This window comes from Polypterus senegalus, chromosome 14 (assembly GCF_016835505.1).
Source record: "Polypterus senegalus isolate Bchr_013 chromosome 14, ASM1683550v1, whole genome shotgun sequence".
In the NCBI taxonomy this organism is placed as follows: Eukaryota; Metazoa; Chordata; class Cladistia; order Polypteriformes; family Polypteridae; genus Polypterus; species Polypterus senegalus.
This window is the reverse complement of record NC_053167.1, coordinates 129,160,012-129,179,415: the sequence shown is the minus strand read 5'-3', so window position 1 is coordinate 129,179,415 and position 19,404 is coordinate 129,160,012. Positions and strand designations below refer to the sequence as shown.

The window sequence follows — 19,404 nt, the reverse complement described above, 5'->3', positions numbered from 1 at the left end:
TTGTTCACTTCTTTCAGGGTTAATTCATCTCAGGCGTATTCATTTTGCTAACATTTGAACAAAAAGGTTGTTAAGATGAAAGAAAAAAATCACTCTGCTGTTCTAATATAAGCGAGAGTATTTTTCAGTTTCTTTGTTAAACCTTGCCTGATGAAGGGGCCTTAGCTGCCTTGAAAGCTTGCATTTGTAATCTATTTAGTTAGCCAATAAAAGGTGTCATTTTACCTTACTTTGTCCTGTATTACCACCATAGACATATATAGATAGACTCCGCATTCAACACGATACGTCAGCGCGTCCGCCATATTGCGAGTGGCAAAAGTGCCATTTAAACTAATAGAGGTAGACGTGGAAACTGGGTTTTCTGATGAAAAAACAATAATGTTTAAAACAGTATCGTTTACATACAACAGATTTTGGTGAATCGTTTACATGCAATTATTTATATCCATTTATACACTAATAATGGCAATTATTAAATAATAATAATAATTATTATTATTATTAAAGAATTCCTCCCATATAAGTAACATTTCTCAGACTGCCTTCTTCCATCTCCGAAACATTTCTAGACTTCATCCTGTTCTTACGCAGCACAGTACTGAAGTATCAGTTAATGCCCGAGTCGTCTCACGTGTAGATTAATGTAATGCTATTCTATCTGGCATCCCACAAAAACGTATCCATCGCTTACAACTTCTTCAAAATTCTGCTGCCAGGATAATAACCTGCTGTTCTAAATCCACTGAACATATCACACCGATTCTCTCTCAATGTCACTGGCTCCCTGTTAACTACAGAATACGATACACAATACCGCTGTGAACATTTAAAGCTCCCCACAACCTCACTGATCTCCTCCAGACTGACACTCGTCTTACTCACTCAGATCCTCATCTGCAGCTCGACTTTCTGTACCACACGTCAGACTCAGTGCTATGGGAGCTCGAGGGTCTCTCCTGGTGCTCCTCAACTCGGGAATTCTCTTCCCTCTCATATTCGTCTGCCCGATTCAATAACACATTTTAAAACTGCCCTCAAAACTGATCTTTTCAAACTGGCATACCAATTGTGAATTTTACACTGTTACTGCCAGTTATCTTTGTTTGTTTGCTAGCTAATTATTGCTTTTTGATTTAACATTCTCTTGTTTTAATTTTACTAATGTTTAATTTTATTGTAAGGTGGCCTTGGGTGCTAAGATTATAAAATGGGATTTTCTAATGGCCCAATATAACCAAAACAATTGTACGGCCTTACCTATGAAATGTAATCCCCTGGGATCTTGTTTGGAGCGTACCGCGGTTTGTACAATCCCAAACAGCACATGCATGAGGCATCTTCATCCATGACTTCACTCCACAGCAGTGCCACTCGCAATATGGTGGCGACGTTGACATACGATGCTGCTGGTCATGCGGCGTCTATTAATTCCATGTCTTTGATTACCACCTCATAACTTGCGTTTTAAAGGGCTACAACTGAATACCAACATCTTTAACTAGTCAAAGGAACCAAGTTTGGGGATGCCATTACTAGAGTGTTATCACTCCATAAAGTACTGGGATGCTATTTCTGTTCTGTGAGAATGAGCACATATTAGGCACAAATGGTTAAAGTAACACGCTCACTACTTTTTTTTTTTTTCTTTCAATATATCCTGACCCTTCAAGCACTGAGACTTTGATGTGCAGAGGCTTTAAACTGTAACTCAGCCGAATGCTCTTTATTCCTGATGGAGCTCCTGGAGGGCACATGAAAGGCATCACTCCTTAAAACAAGTCACTGTGTGCTGTGGAGATCTCTTTTCACCTACGTTCCCCTTTGGCCCTAAATGCCAAAGTGCCCAAAAACAGCAGTTGCCACTTTTATTCAGATTTTTTGATGTTCAACACAACTTTCCATTTCTCCCAGCTTCATGTTTGTCAAATTCAAGACCTTTGCTAGTTCATACTTTTCCATTTTTTTGACATTTAATCTTCACAAAGCATACCTTTTCAGGGAAACTGAAGAGATCAAATGTTTATGCGTGTGCCAATAAGTCATTTTTTGACCCACATGTCCAGACATGCTAATACAACACACTCATCTCCTGAAAAATGGTGACTTGCACTGTGGCTTGACTCAACAAGCTATCATTGCTTTCTGCTTTATTTGTTTAAAAGTTCTGAAAAGCTGGCGTGTTGTGTAATTTCAAATGCTGTGGTATAGTCGCATGCCCCGCTCACGCACTACAGTCCTACTAACACATGTACTGTCAGTCATTTTCAAACCTGCTTGGTCCTGAACAGGGTTTCGGTATGGCAGCTGGAGCCTATCCCGATTAGCACAGGGCACCAGGCAGGAACAAACCCTGGACTGGGCGCCAGTCCATCGCCGGTTAATAATGTAAATGGTGAAGATGACTGGGAATATCACCTTTGTAACAGTATTTAACAATGCAATGGGGGAGAAAATAACATGTAGCAAAAGTTTAATTACTCTTATGAAACGTTAAAAAAAAAACAAAAAAAAAACACGAGAAAGAATTGGAGAGCTGAAAAAAAATGTAAATCTGTGAGGCTGCAGAAGGTAAGCCTGGTAAATGAGGCAGACCAGAGATATAGGAGTCTGCATCAGTATTTTTATACCATTAACACTTCTACTTCAGATTCATCTGTTTTATTAGTTTAGTGTTTTGAGTCTTCACTTGGTGATGATTGGTGTTGTAGTAGACAGTCCATCCTTCCATTTTCCTAACCTGGTTATCCAGAGCAGTGCAGTCGTGTGCAGTCGGAGCAAGCACAGGTGGCAAGATAGGAAGAAAACCTGGACAGGCGCACGTCCATCGCAGGGTAAACACCAGACGCACAGACACTCGCAAGAGAGCCAGTTTAGCACCACCAGTCCTAAATGTCTTTGGAGTGTGAGAAGGAATATTAGAACAATCTAGAACACTCTAGACGAGAACAGGCCATTCAGTCCAACAAAGCTCGCCAGTCCTGTCCACTTATTTCTTCTAAAAAAACATCAAGTCGAGCTTTGAGAGTCCCTAACGTCTTACTGTCAGCCACACTACGTGCTCTCTTATTCCAAGTGTCTATTGTTCTTTGTGTAAAGAAAAACTTCCTAATGTTTGTGTGAAATTTCCCCTTCACAAGTTTCCAGCTGTGTCCCCGTGTTCTTGATGAACTCATTTTAAAGTCACTGTCTCGATCCACTGGACTAATTTACTTCATAATTTTAAACACTTCAGTCAGGCCCCCTCTTCATCTTCTGTAAAGGCTCAGCTCTTTAATCTTTCTTCATAACTCATCCCTTGTAGTCCTGTCATCACCTTAGTTTCTCCTCTCTGGACATGCTTGTTGTCCATAGCAGGTAGTCAGTATAATAGACTTTAATGACCCGTCCCCCTGGGTGCCTGGAGTGTGTGCCCCTTCGGTTACGTGAATGGTGCCCCTCTGTGTACACACTGCAGAACTAACAAAGCGCATGCCACTTGCTGTCTGGAGTCTGCGTGTCTTAACTTACATAAAGGGTGCTTTAATGGACTGAACTCACCCCCAGTAGCCCAACACAGTAAACACAGTAGGTAGTGCCAAGTAAAAAAAAAAAAGAAAAACAGAAAAGTATAAACAAAAAAAAAAAATCTCCCTTGGTTTGAAAGCGTGTTCAAGTTTATTGTCACATGTACACAGTATGGTGACCTGAAGGAACAAATATGTTAAGTAATGCTGCCTGAGGCAAGGCACATTTTTGCCAACCCCAGCCATATATATCTTTACTTGGCATGAATCAATATACTTAATTAAAATTACCATAGTACAGTACAATCTGTTCCCGCTGTGGAAGGACAGCCCCTGGACACAGAAAGACAGACACCGAATGTCCCAAAACACACACGTTTATCAGTCTATATAATAAACAGCACCACAATGCCTAAATGAACCAGTCTCAGTCCCTTCTTTTCTTCCTCCTCTCAGCACCTCTGCCGCCTTTACTCCTCTTCTCCCAAGCTCCCAACTCCGGCCCTCCACTGGAGGGAGGTGGCCCCTTTTATAACAACCCGGATGTGCTCCGTGACAATTTTCCGGCGGTGCTTCCTGGTGCGGCGGAAATGCCACATGAGCACCCAGAAGCACTCTGGGTGCCCTTGGAATTCCTTCTGGCAGCACTTCCAAGTGTGGAGGAAGTGTTGTCATCCAGGGTTCCATAATTGTCCGGGCGTCCCCTGGCCACCGGATGAGCTTCCAAGCTCTGATCCCATGGCCCCCATGCCAGGGCGGCTGCCCTGTCGTGGCCCAGGGGAGGTATTGGCCCTCTCCCGGTTCTTCCACGCGTCCCGGCTGGGTAGGATCCCCAGCCGTCTGCCACACTGCATATTTGGCATCATCTGTTTCCTGGGACATCAATAGTCATGAGCATACAGTCGTGGCCAAATGTTTTGAGAATGACACCAATATTAAGTTTCACAAAGTTTGCTGCCTCAGTTTTTATGATGGCCGTTTGCATCTACTCCAAAATGTTCTGGAGTGAGCAGATGAATTGCAATGAATGGCAAAGTCCCTGCTTGCCATGAAAATGAACCTAATCCCAAAAAAGCCATTTCCACTGCATTTCAGTCCTGCCATAAAAGGAACATCATTGCTTTGCACAAAAAGGGATTCACGGGCAAAGATATTGCTGCTAGTAAGATTGCACCTAAATCAACCATTTCTCGGATCGATCATCAAGAACTTAAAGGAGAGACGTTCAGTTTTTATGAAGAAGGCCTCAGGGTGCCCAAGAAAGTCCAGCAAGCGCCAGGACCGTCTCCTAAAGTTGATTCATCTGTGGGATCAGGGCACCACCAGTGCAGAGCTTGCTCAGGAATGGCAGCAGGCAGGTAGGTCTGAGTGCATCTGCAGGCACAGTGAGGGAGTCAAAGACTTTTGGAGGATATCCTGGGGTCAAGAAGGGCAGGAAAGATGCCACTTCTCTCCAAGAAAAACATCAAGGATAGACTGATGTTCTGCAAAAGGTACAGAGATTGGACTGCTGAGGACTGCTCAGTAGGGGTCAAGTCATTTTCTCTGATGAATCCCCTTTCCGATTGTTTGGAGCATTCAGAAAAAAAGAAAAGGTGAGCGGCGCTACCATCAGTCCCGTGTTGGGCCAACAGTTAAGCATTCTGAGACCATTCATGTGTGGGGTTGCTTCTCGGCCAACAATAAAGAATGGGACCAAAACATCGTCTGAGAGCAACTTCTCCCAACCATCCAAGAACAGTTTGGTGACCAACAATGCCTTTTCCAACATGATGGAGCACTGGTCCATAAGGCAAATGTAACAACTAAGTGGCCAAAAACAACAAAAAATCAAAATGTTGGGTCCATGGCCAGGAAACTCCACAGGTCTTAATCCCATTGAGAGCTTGTGGTCAACCCTCAACAGGCGAGTGGACAAACAAAAACCCACCAATTCTGACAAATTCCAAGGATCAGTCAGGATTGGGCCCAGAAGTTGATGGACAGCATGCCAGGGCGAATTGCAGAGGGCTTGAAAAAGAAAGAAGGGCCAACACTGCAAATATTGACTCTTTGCATAAACTGAATTCAATTGTCCATAAAAGCCTTTGAAACTTCTGAAATGCTTGTAGTTCTACTTCAGTATACCAGAGAAACATCTGACAAAAAGATCGAGAAACACTGAAACAGCCAACTTTGTGAAAACCGGTATTTGTGTCTTTCTTAAAACTTTTCGCCATGACTGTAGATGGTCAAGAGCGAATGAGGACATGAACAATGCATTGTGACGCATATTTAAGTAACAGTAGGATTTTATTTAGCAGCTGGTGTTTGTTCTTGCTGTTCTATAATAATAAAGTAGAAAATTAGCACTTACAAACATACATATATAATGGCCAGAATTGTTAACCTAAGCTTGAATATGTTTGGACACTTGCTTATTTTTAATTGGAATATTCAAACCTTATTTTCTGCCCTATTTGACATCCCCAGTGTGTGTTACATATATGTCTGAAAAAGTGGCAGTAATACTCTGAGCCTCCCCCCCACCCTCTGTAGTATTTCACAGACTTTAGCCGAGCAGGTGCTGTACCAGGATGTAAGGCAGCCAGTTGGCATAGGCTCCACTGTATACTTGTAGAAGCTGGTGAGAAAAAATGTACACTTCTGGACACTCTACAAATGTATGAGGACGTAAAGGCATTGGCAAGCATTGTTGATGATAACAAAGATAATTTTTCCCACTTAACAAAGAAATTTAAAGCTGTTGACTCTTATGAACACCTGACTATCACACTTGTGTGACCTTGTTGGACATCCCATTCCAAAACCATGGGTCCTGATATGGATTTGAACCCCCTCCCTTTTTTGTGGTAATAACAACCGTCACTCTGGGAAGACATTCCACAAGATTTTGGAGTGTATCTGTGGTAATTCACATCCATTCAGTCAAAAGAACATTTTTAAGGTCAAGCAGTGATGTCGAACAAGAAGACCTGGCTTACAATTGACGTTTCAATTCATCCCAAAGGGTGTTCAATAAGGTTGAAGTTAGAACTCTGTGTAGGCCACTCAAGTTGCTCAAAGTCTTTATGGACCTGACATTGTGCATATTGGCATAGTCATGCTGTAACAGAAAAGGGCCTTCTCTAAACTGTTGCCAAAAAGCTAGAAGTGCACAGTTAACAATGAAACACCTGAACTCAATAATTTAGAGAGGTGTCCACATACATTTGGCCTTATAGTGAAAGTGTGGCCTGCTTTCTGCTTCCTATGGTCTATGGTCAGTGCCTTGGTTTAGCTGACGAATTGCTATCTGTGCTCCACTGTATGAGTAGGCCGAACACTTGTCTGATCTCATCATCGTTGGTGATCAGGACTGTGATGTTGATGTCAACAGAATGTTTAATAATGGAGTTGGAGCTGTGAAAGGAAGGTTAATGAAAGACAGCAAGTTCAGCATTACTTGTATTTGGTACATACAGTAGGCTATCGGTTTCTTAAAATATTTTTGGTATTTAATGACTTAAGCAGAGCTCTGAGGTAACCCTATGTAGAAAAAAAGTTTAAGTAATAAGGACAATGCTAGAAACTGGGTAAGAGGAGCTGGAGATCTAGTGGGCTTAAACTTGTTTAGGCAGGCAGTGTGGCGTTGTGGTTAAGGCTTTGGACTTCAAACCCAGTGGATGTTGGTTCAACTCTGGCTACTGACGCTGTGTGACCCTGAGCAAGTTGTTTCACCTGGCTGTACTCCATTGGAAAAACAAAAGAAATGTAACCGATTGTATCTCAAATGTTGTAAGTCATCTTGGATAAAGACATCAGCCAAATAACTGTAGTTAAATAATAATTTAGGAGGGAAGATTCTTTTCACTGGAGGGGAAATGGAAAAAGCTGGTTTCAGTAGTGTCATGATCTGTCTATTTATTTTTATTGCTTTCTCGTATACATAGTATAGAAAAAGTATATGAGTCGTGAAAAAATGATGAATCTTGATGTTTTAGACCTTACTGAGTCTAAAAATACCATTTTTGAAATGATGTCTGTCTGTGTGTAAGTAAACTCGATAACCTGAAAACACTTTGACCTGGTCAATGAAATTTTGTACACCTGCTTTATATCCAAATGGGCCACTTCTGACAACCACAAGTTGTACTTTAACTGAAAACTTTTGCGAATTTTCAAGTAAACTGTGGTTATAGTTACAGATATATGATTGAAATTTTGTACAGATATTTAGAATGATGAAAAGCAAACAGATATGAAATTTGAGAAAAATCACTCAACTGGAAGTAGTATTTTATTTAAACAACCATCCAAATTTTTTGTATCATGGAAATATAAATGTGTGCACGGTATTAAAAACTGTATTCAATATAACGTATATTCTTTAAATAACTATTATTCATTTTATTTTAATTTATACATCATCAGTTTAATAGTAATGTGTAAACATTGAACATGCCATGTAAATATAAAGATGTAATGGGAACAATAAGCTGCTCCGTCCCTGTCGTGTTCCTGGAAATACATTTAATTTTATGATATTTTTTTTTTATTTCCGCTATCATTATCATAATTAAATGTAGCTAAATACAGATTTACCTATTTAGCAATTTATTGCAACAAATTTTTATATATAATACCCTACCGTGGCTGTCCGTTTGTCTGGCCAGGATTTTAAATCACCCGTCGCTCGCAAACTTTTTGACCGATTGACCTGACATTTGGTACACAAATACTACGTGACGTCTACTGTCAGGTTTTCGGGGTGATGATTGACCTCCAAGGTTATTCCTCTTTTTATTTTATTTTCACTTTATTTTATTGTAGAATCGACTCTCGTTCTCATCCCTACCACCTTCGCCGTAACTTCCCCTACGTCTTCATATCTTAAATCATTCTTGAGGCAGATTGAAGACTTGAGTGCCAGCTTAATTGAAAAATTAAGGAACACGTACTAAGTATTCAACACAAACACTGACTTAATCAGTTTTAACGCATAAAGATGGGTTCGAAAGAAGAGACGAAGTGGGTCGCTAGGGTGTAGAAAAGAAGAGCTGCTCAAGAAGCGGCAAGCGCATCAACCTCTGAGCACACGAATGATAAATGTACAGAGAAAGAGGATAAGAAGTAGGAATGCTCAAGTCAAGTGTTATCATGCAGTGCGCCTTTACTGGTATATATAATACTAACACTTTTTCTGTGTTTTTAGGTGACTATAACTCTTTTCACTTTGCACATAATCGAGGTAATGCGTATGTAATCATGAAAAAATTCCTTCACCGTTTTCGACCTCCCTAAGTGAGGACATATCATTTTGATATAAAGTTTGATTATAAACGGAGATAAATGAGTGTGTATCGATGTTATCAATTAGCTATGATAAGAAACAAAGAGATATGACATTTGAGAAGCATTGCACAACAGGAAGTGGTTCTGATGACCTTTTCATCTGTCTCAGTATATGAGAAAGTCGAGGGGAGCGCACACTCCCAATTTATTTTCTGCATGGTTCCTGGGGCAGAAAGAAAAATGTATGCATTCTTTTAGGTATTTTAGAGCCAAAGGATTTATTGAATTTTTTTTCTGTGCATTTTTACTGCAACATAATTGATGCTTTATATTTGTAGTTTCTAAACACCTGTCAGTTAATTGTTTGTATATATAATGCTGTTTTAGATATAGCAACAAATTACATTCTACACAGTGTGATAGAACAGCTGAAATTCTTCCTGGCAAGGCTGTGCTTCTCATTCTTATCACAATTTGGCATTTCATCTACAGGTTAAATAAAGTCGCTTCTAAAGAGATAAGACTGTTGCCCTTTACCTTTAATGGTGGAGATTTTAACAATGAGACAAATTCCAATAATAGAGGAAATACTGAACAGACTTTCAAAACAATACATTAATTAATAATTCATCACTATCACAAGTGATTAATGAATGCTGATATGCTACAAACAGTATTACCTAGCAGGGGTTTAAGAACAGACTTGTTAGTTACTTTTTTTACCAGAAGACTCAAGGTGGCTGTGAATCAAGAGGAGCGAGCTGTGGACACAAGCTACTTGGGCACAAGCTGGAGCAGATCACTCCTGGCTGGATCATCTGGGAGAGGGTGTTTGATGTTCAAGAGACCTGAAACACCCGATAACCCCAGGTACCATCACCCAAGTGCATCACTCTATGTAAATTATCCAAAGTCAAGTTGGGGAGCCTGCACTGGTGCAGCACGTTGTCTCACCCACCACACAAGGAAACAACTCGCGATCCCGGTTGGCAACCCCACAGGCAGTCCACTCCCACCCTCCAGAAATGACCTTCCATCTGCCGCAGCCAGGTGTTACATGGGGGACCTTTTGGCCTTGTCCAGCCACTCGGGTCCCCAACAATGAGGATCTTACGAGCCGGATCACCCTCGGGGAAACGCGCCACATGGCCATAGTGCCGTAAATGACACTCCCTCACAATGCAGGTTGTGTGCCTCATTCTGGACTCCGTGAGCAACACAAAGTCAAACCAACGGCACCCAAGGATTTTCCGGAGAGACACAATACTGAAGGAGTTCAGTCTTCATCTCAGGTCACTGGATAGCGTCCATGTCTCGCAGCCATATAGCAAGACAGGAAGCGCCAGGACTGTAAAGACTTGGACCTTTGTCCTTTTTCATAGATATCGGGAGCGCCACACACCCCTATCCAGCGACCTCATGACCCCCCCATGCTCTCGCAATCCGTCTACTGACTTCATAGGAGGAGTCACCAGAGTTACATGAATGTCACTGCCGAGGTAAGTAAACCTCTCAACAAGGTCGACACTCTCTCCGCAGACAGACAGACACACTGCTGATGGCCGTGCCCAAGAGGTCGTTAAAGGCCTGGATGTTGGTTTTTATCAGGACACTTGCAAACCCAGACACTCCTCGTTCAGTCTCTCGAAAAAAAGAAAAAAAAGTATTAATACTAAAAAGTATTACTATTTTAATCACTCAGGTCTTTATTCTGTACATGCATTATATTGTCTATAAATGTAGATTTGTTCAACTTTGAACACCTTAGGGTTCACACACAGACATACAGTTAAGACACAATAAAGAACGTGATAAAACTAGAGCAGTTGGAAGGCATGCTAAAACACAGCAGCCTGTTAGATGAACTGTCCTTAAGGACTTGCTAAGAGCACTGTGTTCTTTTCAGTAATTGAAAAGTATTCCCCTCTCGCTATTTCACATTTGTCTTGTTGAGCGGTTTAACTGCAGCACAGCTAATGCTAATTCCGTCCATTTCTCATCTCCAAATACTGTGCATGGTCCTCAAAGATCATTCCTTAATGCCAATATGTTAAATAGTCCTTATTTCCTTTGGGAGTCACCTGCTTCTTAGCGTGCCACAAATGACTGACCTTTATGTGGCACACAGAACATATATATGTCTGTGAATATATTTCTGATTGATAATAGCTTGTTTCCTCCCACAGTCCAAAGACATGCAGGTTAGGTGCATTGGTGATTCTAAATTGTCCCGGGTGTGCTTGGTGTGGGTGTGTGTGTGTGCCCTGCGGTGGGCTGGTGCCCTACCCGGGGTTTGTTTCCCGCCTTGTGCCCTGTGTTGGCTGGGATTGGCTCCAGCAGACCCCCATGACCCTGTAGTTAGGATATATAGCGGGTTGGATAATGGATGGATGGATGTTCTAAGGCCAAAATCTGACTTTTGACAGAAGCTCTAGAGACAAGTAAACAAATAAATGAACATAACAAACAATGCACACCAGAATTACTAAAATGAAAGAAAAACGTATAAATTGGCTAAACATAAAATGAGTAATAACAGTGAGGCATTATAAAGGCGTAGCGTTACTTGACACACTTCTGCTGAATAATTGGTTGGCTGAAAAGACCTCAGTGTTGCTCATAATGACACCCATTTTTTTTTTTTATTCTTTCTTGTGCTATTAACTGGCATGGGTGCGCAGACTCTTCAGGATTTGAAATGTGGTGCATGCACATGATGATGAAGCATAGTACACCATTAGGTGGGACCCGTGTAATGTATATAAGCCACCAGAACTAGTCAGAGTGGCTGCTTTTTGAAATGGTCTCCACTTCAGGCCCGCAGTCGGGGGGGACAAACGGGACTGAACGGAAGGGGGCGCCTTCACGCTTAATTTCTTTTTATGCTGATGTGCGCGTAGATATATATATTCAGACAATTATTCAAATTACATGTAATAGAAAAGTTAAATCATTTAGCTTACAACAATACAAGTGAGTGTTTTAATAGCCGCACGCTCCACGCAAGTAGATATCGTGCTCGTGTCGTGTGAAGTACGCTTGTCAAAGGGGGCCGACAGCGGCACGCTTCTCAAAGACAAAGGAAAGCTGATGCCGACGTCCTTGAGCTTGACGTTGAGTAGTATGTTTGTTGTACAGGGTACGTGGATAATGGATTGACTTCGCCGCTGTAATTGAATACTTCCGTTTCACACACAGGCGCTGTTCTGTCTCAGACAACAGCGATATTGTTGTGCACTATTGTGGATGTTGACGTGTATGGTGTAGCAGGAGTCCGTCTCCGTAGTTTGATAATTCATTTGCTTGGGTGTTTATTGTTGCTTTTAAAGCAGTGACGAGTGTGCGTTGGTTTTGTGTGTATCACTAAAGATTCTGGATCACCCGGATTTTTTGAAAACTTTGAAGTTTGATACAGCAAGTTACCATACTGATTGTACACCATGTAGATAACCCTGACCGTTAGTATATATTAAAATGTTCCGATGTTACTCCTGTTCATTGCATTGGTATAATTGTACCGTTACACGTTAGATAATACATAGGCCTATCTCATTAATGTATTGTTTCAATTCCGCTACGAGCTTCCGTTAGCACTGGCTTTCCTTCTCGCAGTCAAACTTTGATTAGAACATTAGAACACTCGAGACGAGAACAGGCCATTCAGCCCAACAAAGCTCGCCAGTCCTATCCACTTGTTTCCTCCAAGAAAACATCAAGTCGAGTTTTGAAAGTCCCTAACGTCTTACTGTCTACCACACTACTTGGTAGCTTATTCCAAGTGTCTATCGTTCTTTGTGTAAAGAAAAACTTCCTAATGTTTGTGCGAAATTTACCCTTAACAAGTTTCCAACTGTGTCCCCGTGTTCTTGATGAACTCATTTTAAAATACAAGTCTCGATCCACTGTGCTAATTCCCTTCATAATTTTAAACACTTCAATCATGTCACCTCTTAATCTTCTTTTGCTTAAACTGTACAGGCTCAGCTCTTTTAATCTTTCCTCATAATTCAACCCCTGTAGACCTGGAATCAGCCTAGTCGCTCTTCTCTGGACCTTTTCTAGTGCTGCTATGTCCTTTTTGTAGCCTGGAGACCAAAACTGCATACAGTACTCAAGATGAGGCCTCACCAGTGCATTATAAAGGTTGAGCAGAACCTCCTGTGACTTGTACTCCACAGATCGTGCTATATAACCTAACATCTGTTAGCCTTCTTAATGGCTTCTGAACACTGTTGGGAAGTTAATAGCTTGGAGTCCACTATGACTCCTAAATCCTTCTCATAAGGTGTACTCTCGATTTTCCGACCGCCCATTGTGTATTCAAACCTAATATTTTTACTTCCTATGTGTAATACTTTACATTTACTGACATTAAATTTCATTTGCCACAAATCTGCCCAAGCCTGTATGCTATCCAAGTCCTTCTGTAATGATATAACGGATTCCAAATTATCTGCTAATCCACCTATCTTGGTATCATCTGCAAACTTAACCAGCTTGTTACTTATATTCCTATCTAAATCATTTATATATATTAAAAATAGCAGCGGCCCTAGCACTGACCCCTGTGGAACACCACTCTTATCGGCCAGTTCAGATGAGGTTCCTCGCACCATCACCCTCTGCTTCCTGTGTTTCAGCCAATTCTGCACCCATCTAAAAACATCACCCTGAACTCCCACTTCTTTTAACTTGATGCCCAACCTCTTATGTGGCACCTTATCAAATGCTTTCTGTGTGTGTAGAGAAGACTTAACTCATCAAGTATGGTATTCATAAATGCAGCATTGTTGCTGTCGGATAAACTACATTTCGATCATTTTGTATACGTATTTGAAGGTTTTGGTATGTGGGGACCCAGGGGAAGGCAGAGGGGCCCACACATACCCAGTTGTCTGGGGCCCAAATATTTCTGGTGGCTGGCCTGTCCAGTGGTTTAGGTTTGCTCTGAAATAAGGAGAGACGGTCACTTGATGGGAATGGTGACTGCTAAACTATTTCACTGTAATATGCAGGAGCGGGGAAATAGTAGAGTTGTGTGCTTATCTGGGGCTACTTATTTTTGTTTTAGCCCACTTTGCTCTTCAAATGAGATATTATTTTTTTCTGTTTTTTTGAAATTTTAAATCAAGATTTTGTTTTTATTCACTATTTGTTACTTGTGGCAGTTGGCTGGGACGCCCCTTTGGCAATGAATCCGGAAACCACACCCCCAGAACACTTGGTGGCAGCCCTCTGGGTTACATCGGGACCACTATCATGGACCACCGGAGCTCAGCCTGTTGGACTCCATGGCCACCACCAGGGGGAGCTGCACAGCTTCCTGAGCCCGTGTGGGCGGTGATGCAGTCACCGCCTGAATTAGGTCAATGATCACGTGGAGCACTTCCGGGTGGGCTATAAGAGGAGCCTGCAGCCACTACTCGAGGTGCCAGAGTTGGGAAGAGGAGGACAAAGCTGCCTGGGAGAAGTGGAGGAAGACGAGTGTGTTTTGGTGTTTTTCTTTGTGTGTGTTTTGGGGACTGTGTAGGGCCTGTGGGACATGGGGAAGACACCCCACGGCTGAAGAAAAGAAAAAAAATTGGTTTCATTTTCATGTGCCTCCGGTGTCAGTCTGTGTCGGGTCGGCACTCATATAGCGCCTTATTCGGCAACTTGGACCATTTTCATTATTGCATTAATTTATTTCCTGACTTTTTTTGCAAAATAACATATAATATTTCTGTATTTTATGTCTTAATACTGTTCCACTGGTCCTTGGTCCCGTTACTTGATGTCAGTGTCCCAGTCTCCATATCCTCCACATATTTCCTGCTTTTTCACTGTGCATAGTTAGATATTTTTTTTCTCCAGCCATAATATCACTCAACCCCTGCATTCTTTACCTTCTCACCTTTACTCAACTGAATTTTGCAATTCCCTTATGTCCTTTTTTAATAAAAAAATCCAGAAGATTCACTAGTCTCTCTGTACGGATTCCTCCAGCACTTCATTTGAATTTCACCCACCAACTGACTCATTTTCCTCTTTTCCGCTTCCTTCCTTCTCAGAAATCTCAGATCTTGTCTGTAAGTCTAAGCCATCCACCTGTCAACTGGACCCCCTCCGTACAGTTCTGGTCAAAGCCTGCCTCCCCTCTCTGGTCCCTCTTATTTTTGCTATCATCCACTCTTCTCTCATTACTGGTACTGTTCCTTCATCTTTTAAAACTGCTGCAATAACCCCAATACTGAAAAAACCTGGTGCCGATCAGACTAATTTCAGTAATTTTCGTCCTATTTCTAATCTACCCTTCATTTCCAAAATCCTTGAAAAAACAGTGGCTATTCAACTTCATTCTCATTTATCTCAAAATAATCTGTATGAACAGTTCCAGTTTGGTTTTCGTCCCCTCCGCAGTACAGAAACGGCACTTATAAAAATTACTAATGACCTCCTTATGGCACCTGATTCTGGTTTAATTACTATTCTCATCCTCCTTGATCTGAGTGCGGCCTTTGACACTATTTGTCACACTACTCTTCTCAATAGATTATCTTCGATTGCCATTACCCACACTCCACTAGATTGTTTCAGATCCTACCTCTCAGGCCGCACTCAGTTTGTTCAGCTTAATACTTTCACATCCCAACTCACCGCTGTTACTTCAGGTGGGCTCTGTCCTGGAGCCCCTCCTTTTCATTATTTACCTCCTTCCCCTCGTCAATATCTTTCGTAAATATAACATTAGCTTCTGCTGTTATGCTGATGACACCCAACTAACTCTATGTCACTAGCAAACTTACCTTTTCCTTTCCACCTTCCTCGCTTATCGATTGCATAGCAGAAATCAAATCCTGGTTTTCTTCAAATTTTTCTTAAATTAAATAAATAAGTGACAAAACTGAGGTTCTCCTCATTGATACAAAATCAACATCTGATCCAAAACTGATCATTTTTCATTTGTTATTGATAATTCTTCTGTCTCCCCTTCCCCACAGGTTAAGAGTCTGGGTGTCATCCTTGACAGTACTTTATCTTTTCAGTCCCACACCAATAACATCTCCCGGTCTGCATATTTCCACTTGTGTAACATGAATCGTATTCGCCCCTCCGTCACTCCCCACACCACTGCTATTCTCGTTCATAGCCTTGTCACTTCTCGATTATTGCAATTCCCCTTTCTTTGGTCTTTCTCGCAAATCGCTTTAAGCTTCAACTGGTCCAGACTTCAGCTGCCCTCCCGCATCATTACTAGAGCCCCCTCTATTCACCATATCACTCCTGTCTTGCAGCAGCTTCATTGGCTTCCAGTTCAGTTCCACAGTCAATTCAAAATTCTTCCATTAACTTTTAAGGCTCTCCACAACCTCGCCCCTCCATATCTGTCTGACCTCCTCCATGTTGCCATTCCCTCCCGCACCCTCAGATCCTCTTCCTCCATCCACTTGACTGTCCCCTTCGTCCGTCTTACCACCATGGAGAGCAGAGCATTCAGTTGCTCTGGAACTCGCTAACATTTGAGCTTAGAAATATTGAATCACTTTCACTTTTCAAATCTAAACTTAAAACTCATTTGCTTAAGACTGCTTTTTCTCTTTGACCACAATTACTCTGTCTGATTTTAACTTTTGTATTTTACTTTTGTTTCTAATCTGTGTTTTGTCTATTGTTCGGTGTCCTTGAGTGTTTAGAAAGGCGCCTATGAATAAATAAAATGTATTATTAATTTTTATTATTATCTGGAGTTTTTTTTTTTTTGTTTTTTTCTGTCCTCCCTGGCTATAACACCTTACTTTTATTTTATTTCTTTTGTATTTTGTCTTTTTTCTCTTTCTTCATCCTCTAAAGCACTTTGAGCTCCATCATTTGTATGAAAATGTGCTCTAGAAATAAATGTTGTTGTTGTAGAAATATACGTGAAACATAAGACAGTCAAAAATGCACATATAATATGTGTTCTTGTCTCACGATTGGTGAATGCTGGGAATGACAACAGTTGCAGTTGTGTGTAGTAAATGATAACACGTGGATGACATGATTTGAAGAGCCAGCAGTAATGAAGATGCAGCATTTTATAAACCGTAACTCATGAAATGAAGCCTGTGTGGCGTATTGAAGCAGTTGATACATGATAAGATCTATTCATTTATACATTATGTACATTATGTCATAACAATTGTGTAAAGGCACTTACAATTTTCACTTTGTGACTTTATTCTGCTATATTGGGTAGTAAAACTCATTCACTTAATGATGTACTTTCCTTTTCTTTACAGAAAGAGAGGCGTTCTTCAGTCATTCTCTGGAACAGAAACAAATACAATCTGGCCTTACATATATTCTACACTGTCCTCCAGGATTACTCCCATCCACGCTGAAGAAACGCACCAAACTACGTCTCTGCATAGCCTTGAGCAGTAGAGCACAATGACTGAGTGCAGCATTCTTTGTGACATAACATTTGCAACCAGCATAGCTCTTCTAGGATTGTCTAGGATCTCATCGCCATTCCAATTCTCTAAAGTGTGTATTATTGTAAAGAAACCCTCTATTGCTTTTAATCAGATTTTTAAGAAAATTATTTTTATAAAGAAATGTAAACATTACGGAAACAGATAATGTAAGAATACTTATTTTTTTCTTAAATCAGCTAAAGGACTTCTTTGGATCATTCGAGCACTGGCTAACTTTTTTTTCTTTCAGAATAATTTGTACACTGTAGAATTATTACCTAAGAAACGATGTATAGATGTTGCTCTGTGCTAGTCAAGCCTAAGTAGAGACTCATTCCTAGAAAAAGAAACAAATGTAAAGGGCAAACATTACATACAGCATTGTCCATTATAGTTCCTCCTTAGAATTAGTGTGATTCAAAGGTTCACACAATTATATTAAAAATATAGTATTAATTTGAAAATAAAATTAATATTTATTAATTTGTTCATTTTATTATCAGATTTATTCCAATTCAGGCTAGTGGTATGCCAGAATCCATCCAGGCAGCATCAACTATAAGTAAGGAACCTTAACTGAAATGAACCATTACAATACCTGTATCTTGTTTTATAATACACTAGCAGGAGTACCCGGCGTTGCCCGGGAATGTATAACCGGTGAATTTCCCAAATGAAAGAAACAGAATATAAAAAAAGAACAGTTTCCTGATTCACGTTTTATTAAGTTCCTCCACTGTGGATTTTGTCTGCTGTGGCGTTTCAGACGACTTTGAAATAGACTTTATTGTGGCATCTGAAATGGACCTTCCAATTCTACGTCTTTTTTTCGGTGGCATGGGTATATTAGCGAAATGCAGGACAATTATAATGTGTTATATGATATTATGTACGGAATAAGAACCACAGGGAGACGAATTTACCTTATTTACAATACATCGGAAAGCATTTGTGAGGAGTGTCTGTGTTGAACCGTGCTGCAATGTAACGGACGTTGGCGATGGTAACTACAGAGAGAAGTGACATACAACCGGTGCTGCGTGTGGGGAAAATGGTAGGGGAAGGATTCTGTCTTTTTAAGGCGAGTCTCTGTTCAAACATGCTTGCATATAACGGACGTTGGTAAATGAAATACAGCACTATCAGTGTGTGTGGGAGTGTGACCCATGGAAACGCGGGTGTGTCAGCCGGTCACACTCACTGGGTTGTTCACGTTTTACATCCATACGGCAGTGCCCCTTCACCTGATCAAAGCAGTCGGCCTTCTCATACTTGAACACATCTCTTGGCAATTTAAAGAAACATGGGTAAAGAGCGACGCACAGAGACCACAGCTGCCGCTAGATGGCGTCGTGGTGAACGTCTGTTGCAACGTGTGGCCATCTTGTCAATGATAAGTACAGGGACGTGTGCCGAATGTTGTGTTGGTGAAAAGGTGCCCTGCGCTTCACCGCAAACATTTTTCCCAACCAAACATACCCCATGACCTTCTCTTGGTCACAAAGGAGCCCCATCCCCAGTTTGGTGGCGATCGGACACCCGGTGCAGATTTGTATGGCGGACAAACAAACACATACACAGACTCTGCTTTATATATTAGATTTAAATCTCATTTTATGAAAATGGAAATTGGACTGAAGCTGGTATCTGTAGACTTGTTAGCTTAGTGTGAATTGCAGAAAATGAATGAAGCAATTATCAAAAGTACGAAGGCGCAAAACATATCAAGTGCAGTTAAATGAATTAGCAAACAGTAAATGTGGGTTTGGATAGAGACACTGTGTGTCACTGACAATCTGCAGTTTTGTGAGAAAGTAACTAAGTAATTTGATCATAGTGGTACATTCCGTGTTATTTAGCATGAGTTTTCAAAAAATCATTTGATAAGATACTACAGGAGAGGTTAGTGATAAAACTAAAACAATTAAGAATTCAGAGCATAGTGTGTACAGGGTGGTCCAGATCTAATTATGCAGATCCAGATCGTCTGGATGACTTTGATTTATGCGGGGACAGTTCCAGTTCGGCGTGAAGACGATTCTTCATGACGTCAGTTCGCACACTTCTTGATGGTCTGGGATTTTAGGGTTGATTTTCTATGTAATAAATTTAATATGATATAATAAAAATTGCATAATTAGATATGGACCACCCTATAGAATGGATGCCACATTGAGTTAAACACTGAA

The 19,404-nt window shown here is 40.9% G+C and overlaps 1 protein-coding gene across 1 annotated transcript in view; it reads left to right on the top strand.

The window, feature by feature from the left end:
• ak4 (adenylate kinase 4) overlaps window positions 1-17,698 on the top strand; it is a 119,511-nt gene extending 101,813 nt beyond the window's left edge. The window contains exon 6 of the mRNA XM_039735010.1: window positions 17,039-17,698. Within this exon, the coding sequence (XP_039590944.1) occupies window positions 17,039-17,183 (145 nt within the window). The 3' untranslated portion in view covers window positions 17,184-17,698. The remainder of the gene's footprint in view (window positions 1-17,038) is intronic.
• Window positions 17,699-19,404: the final 1,706 nt, after the last annotated feature.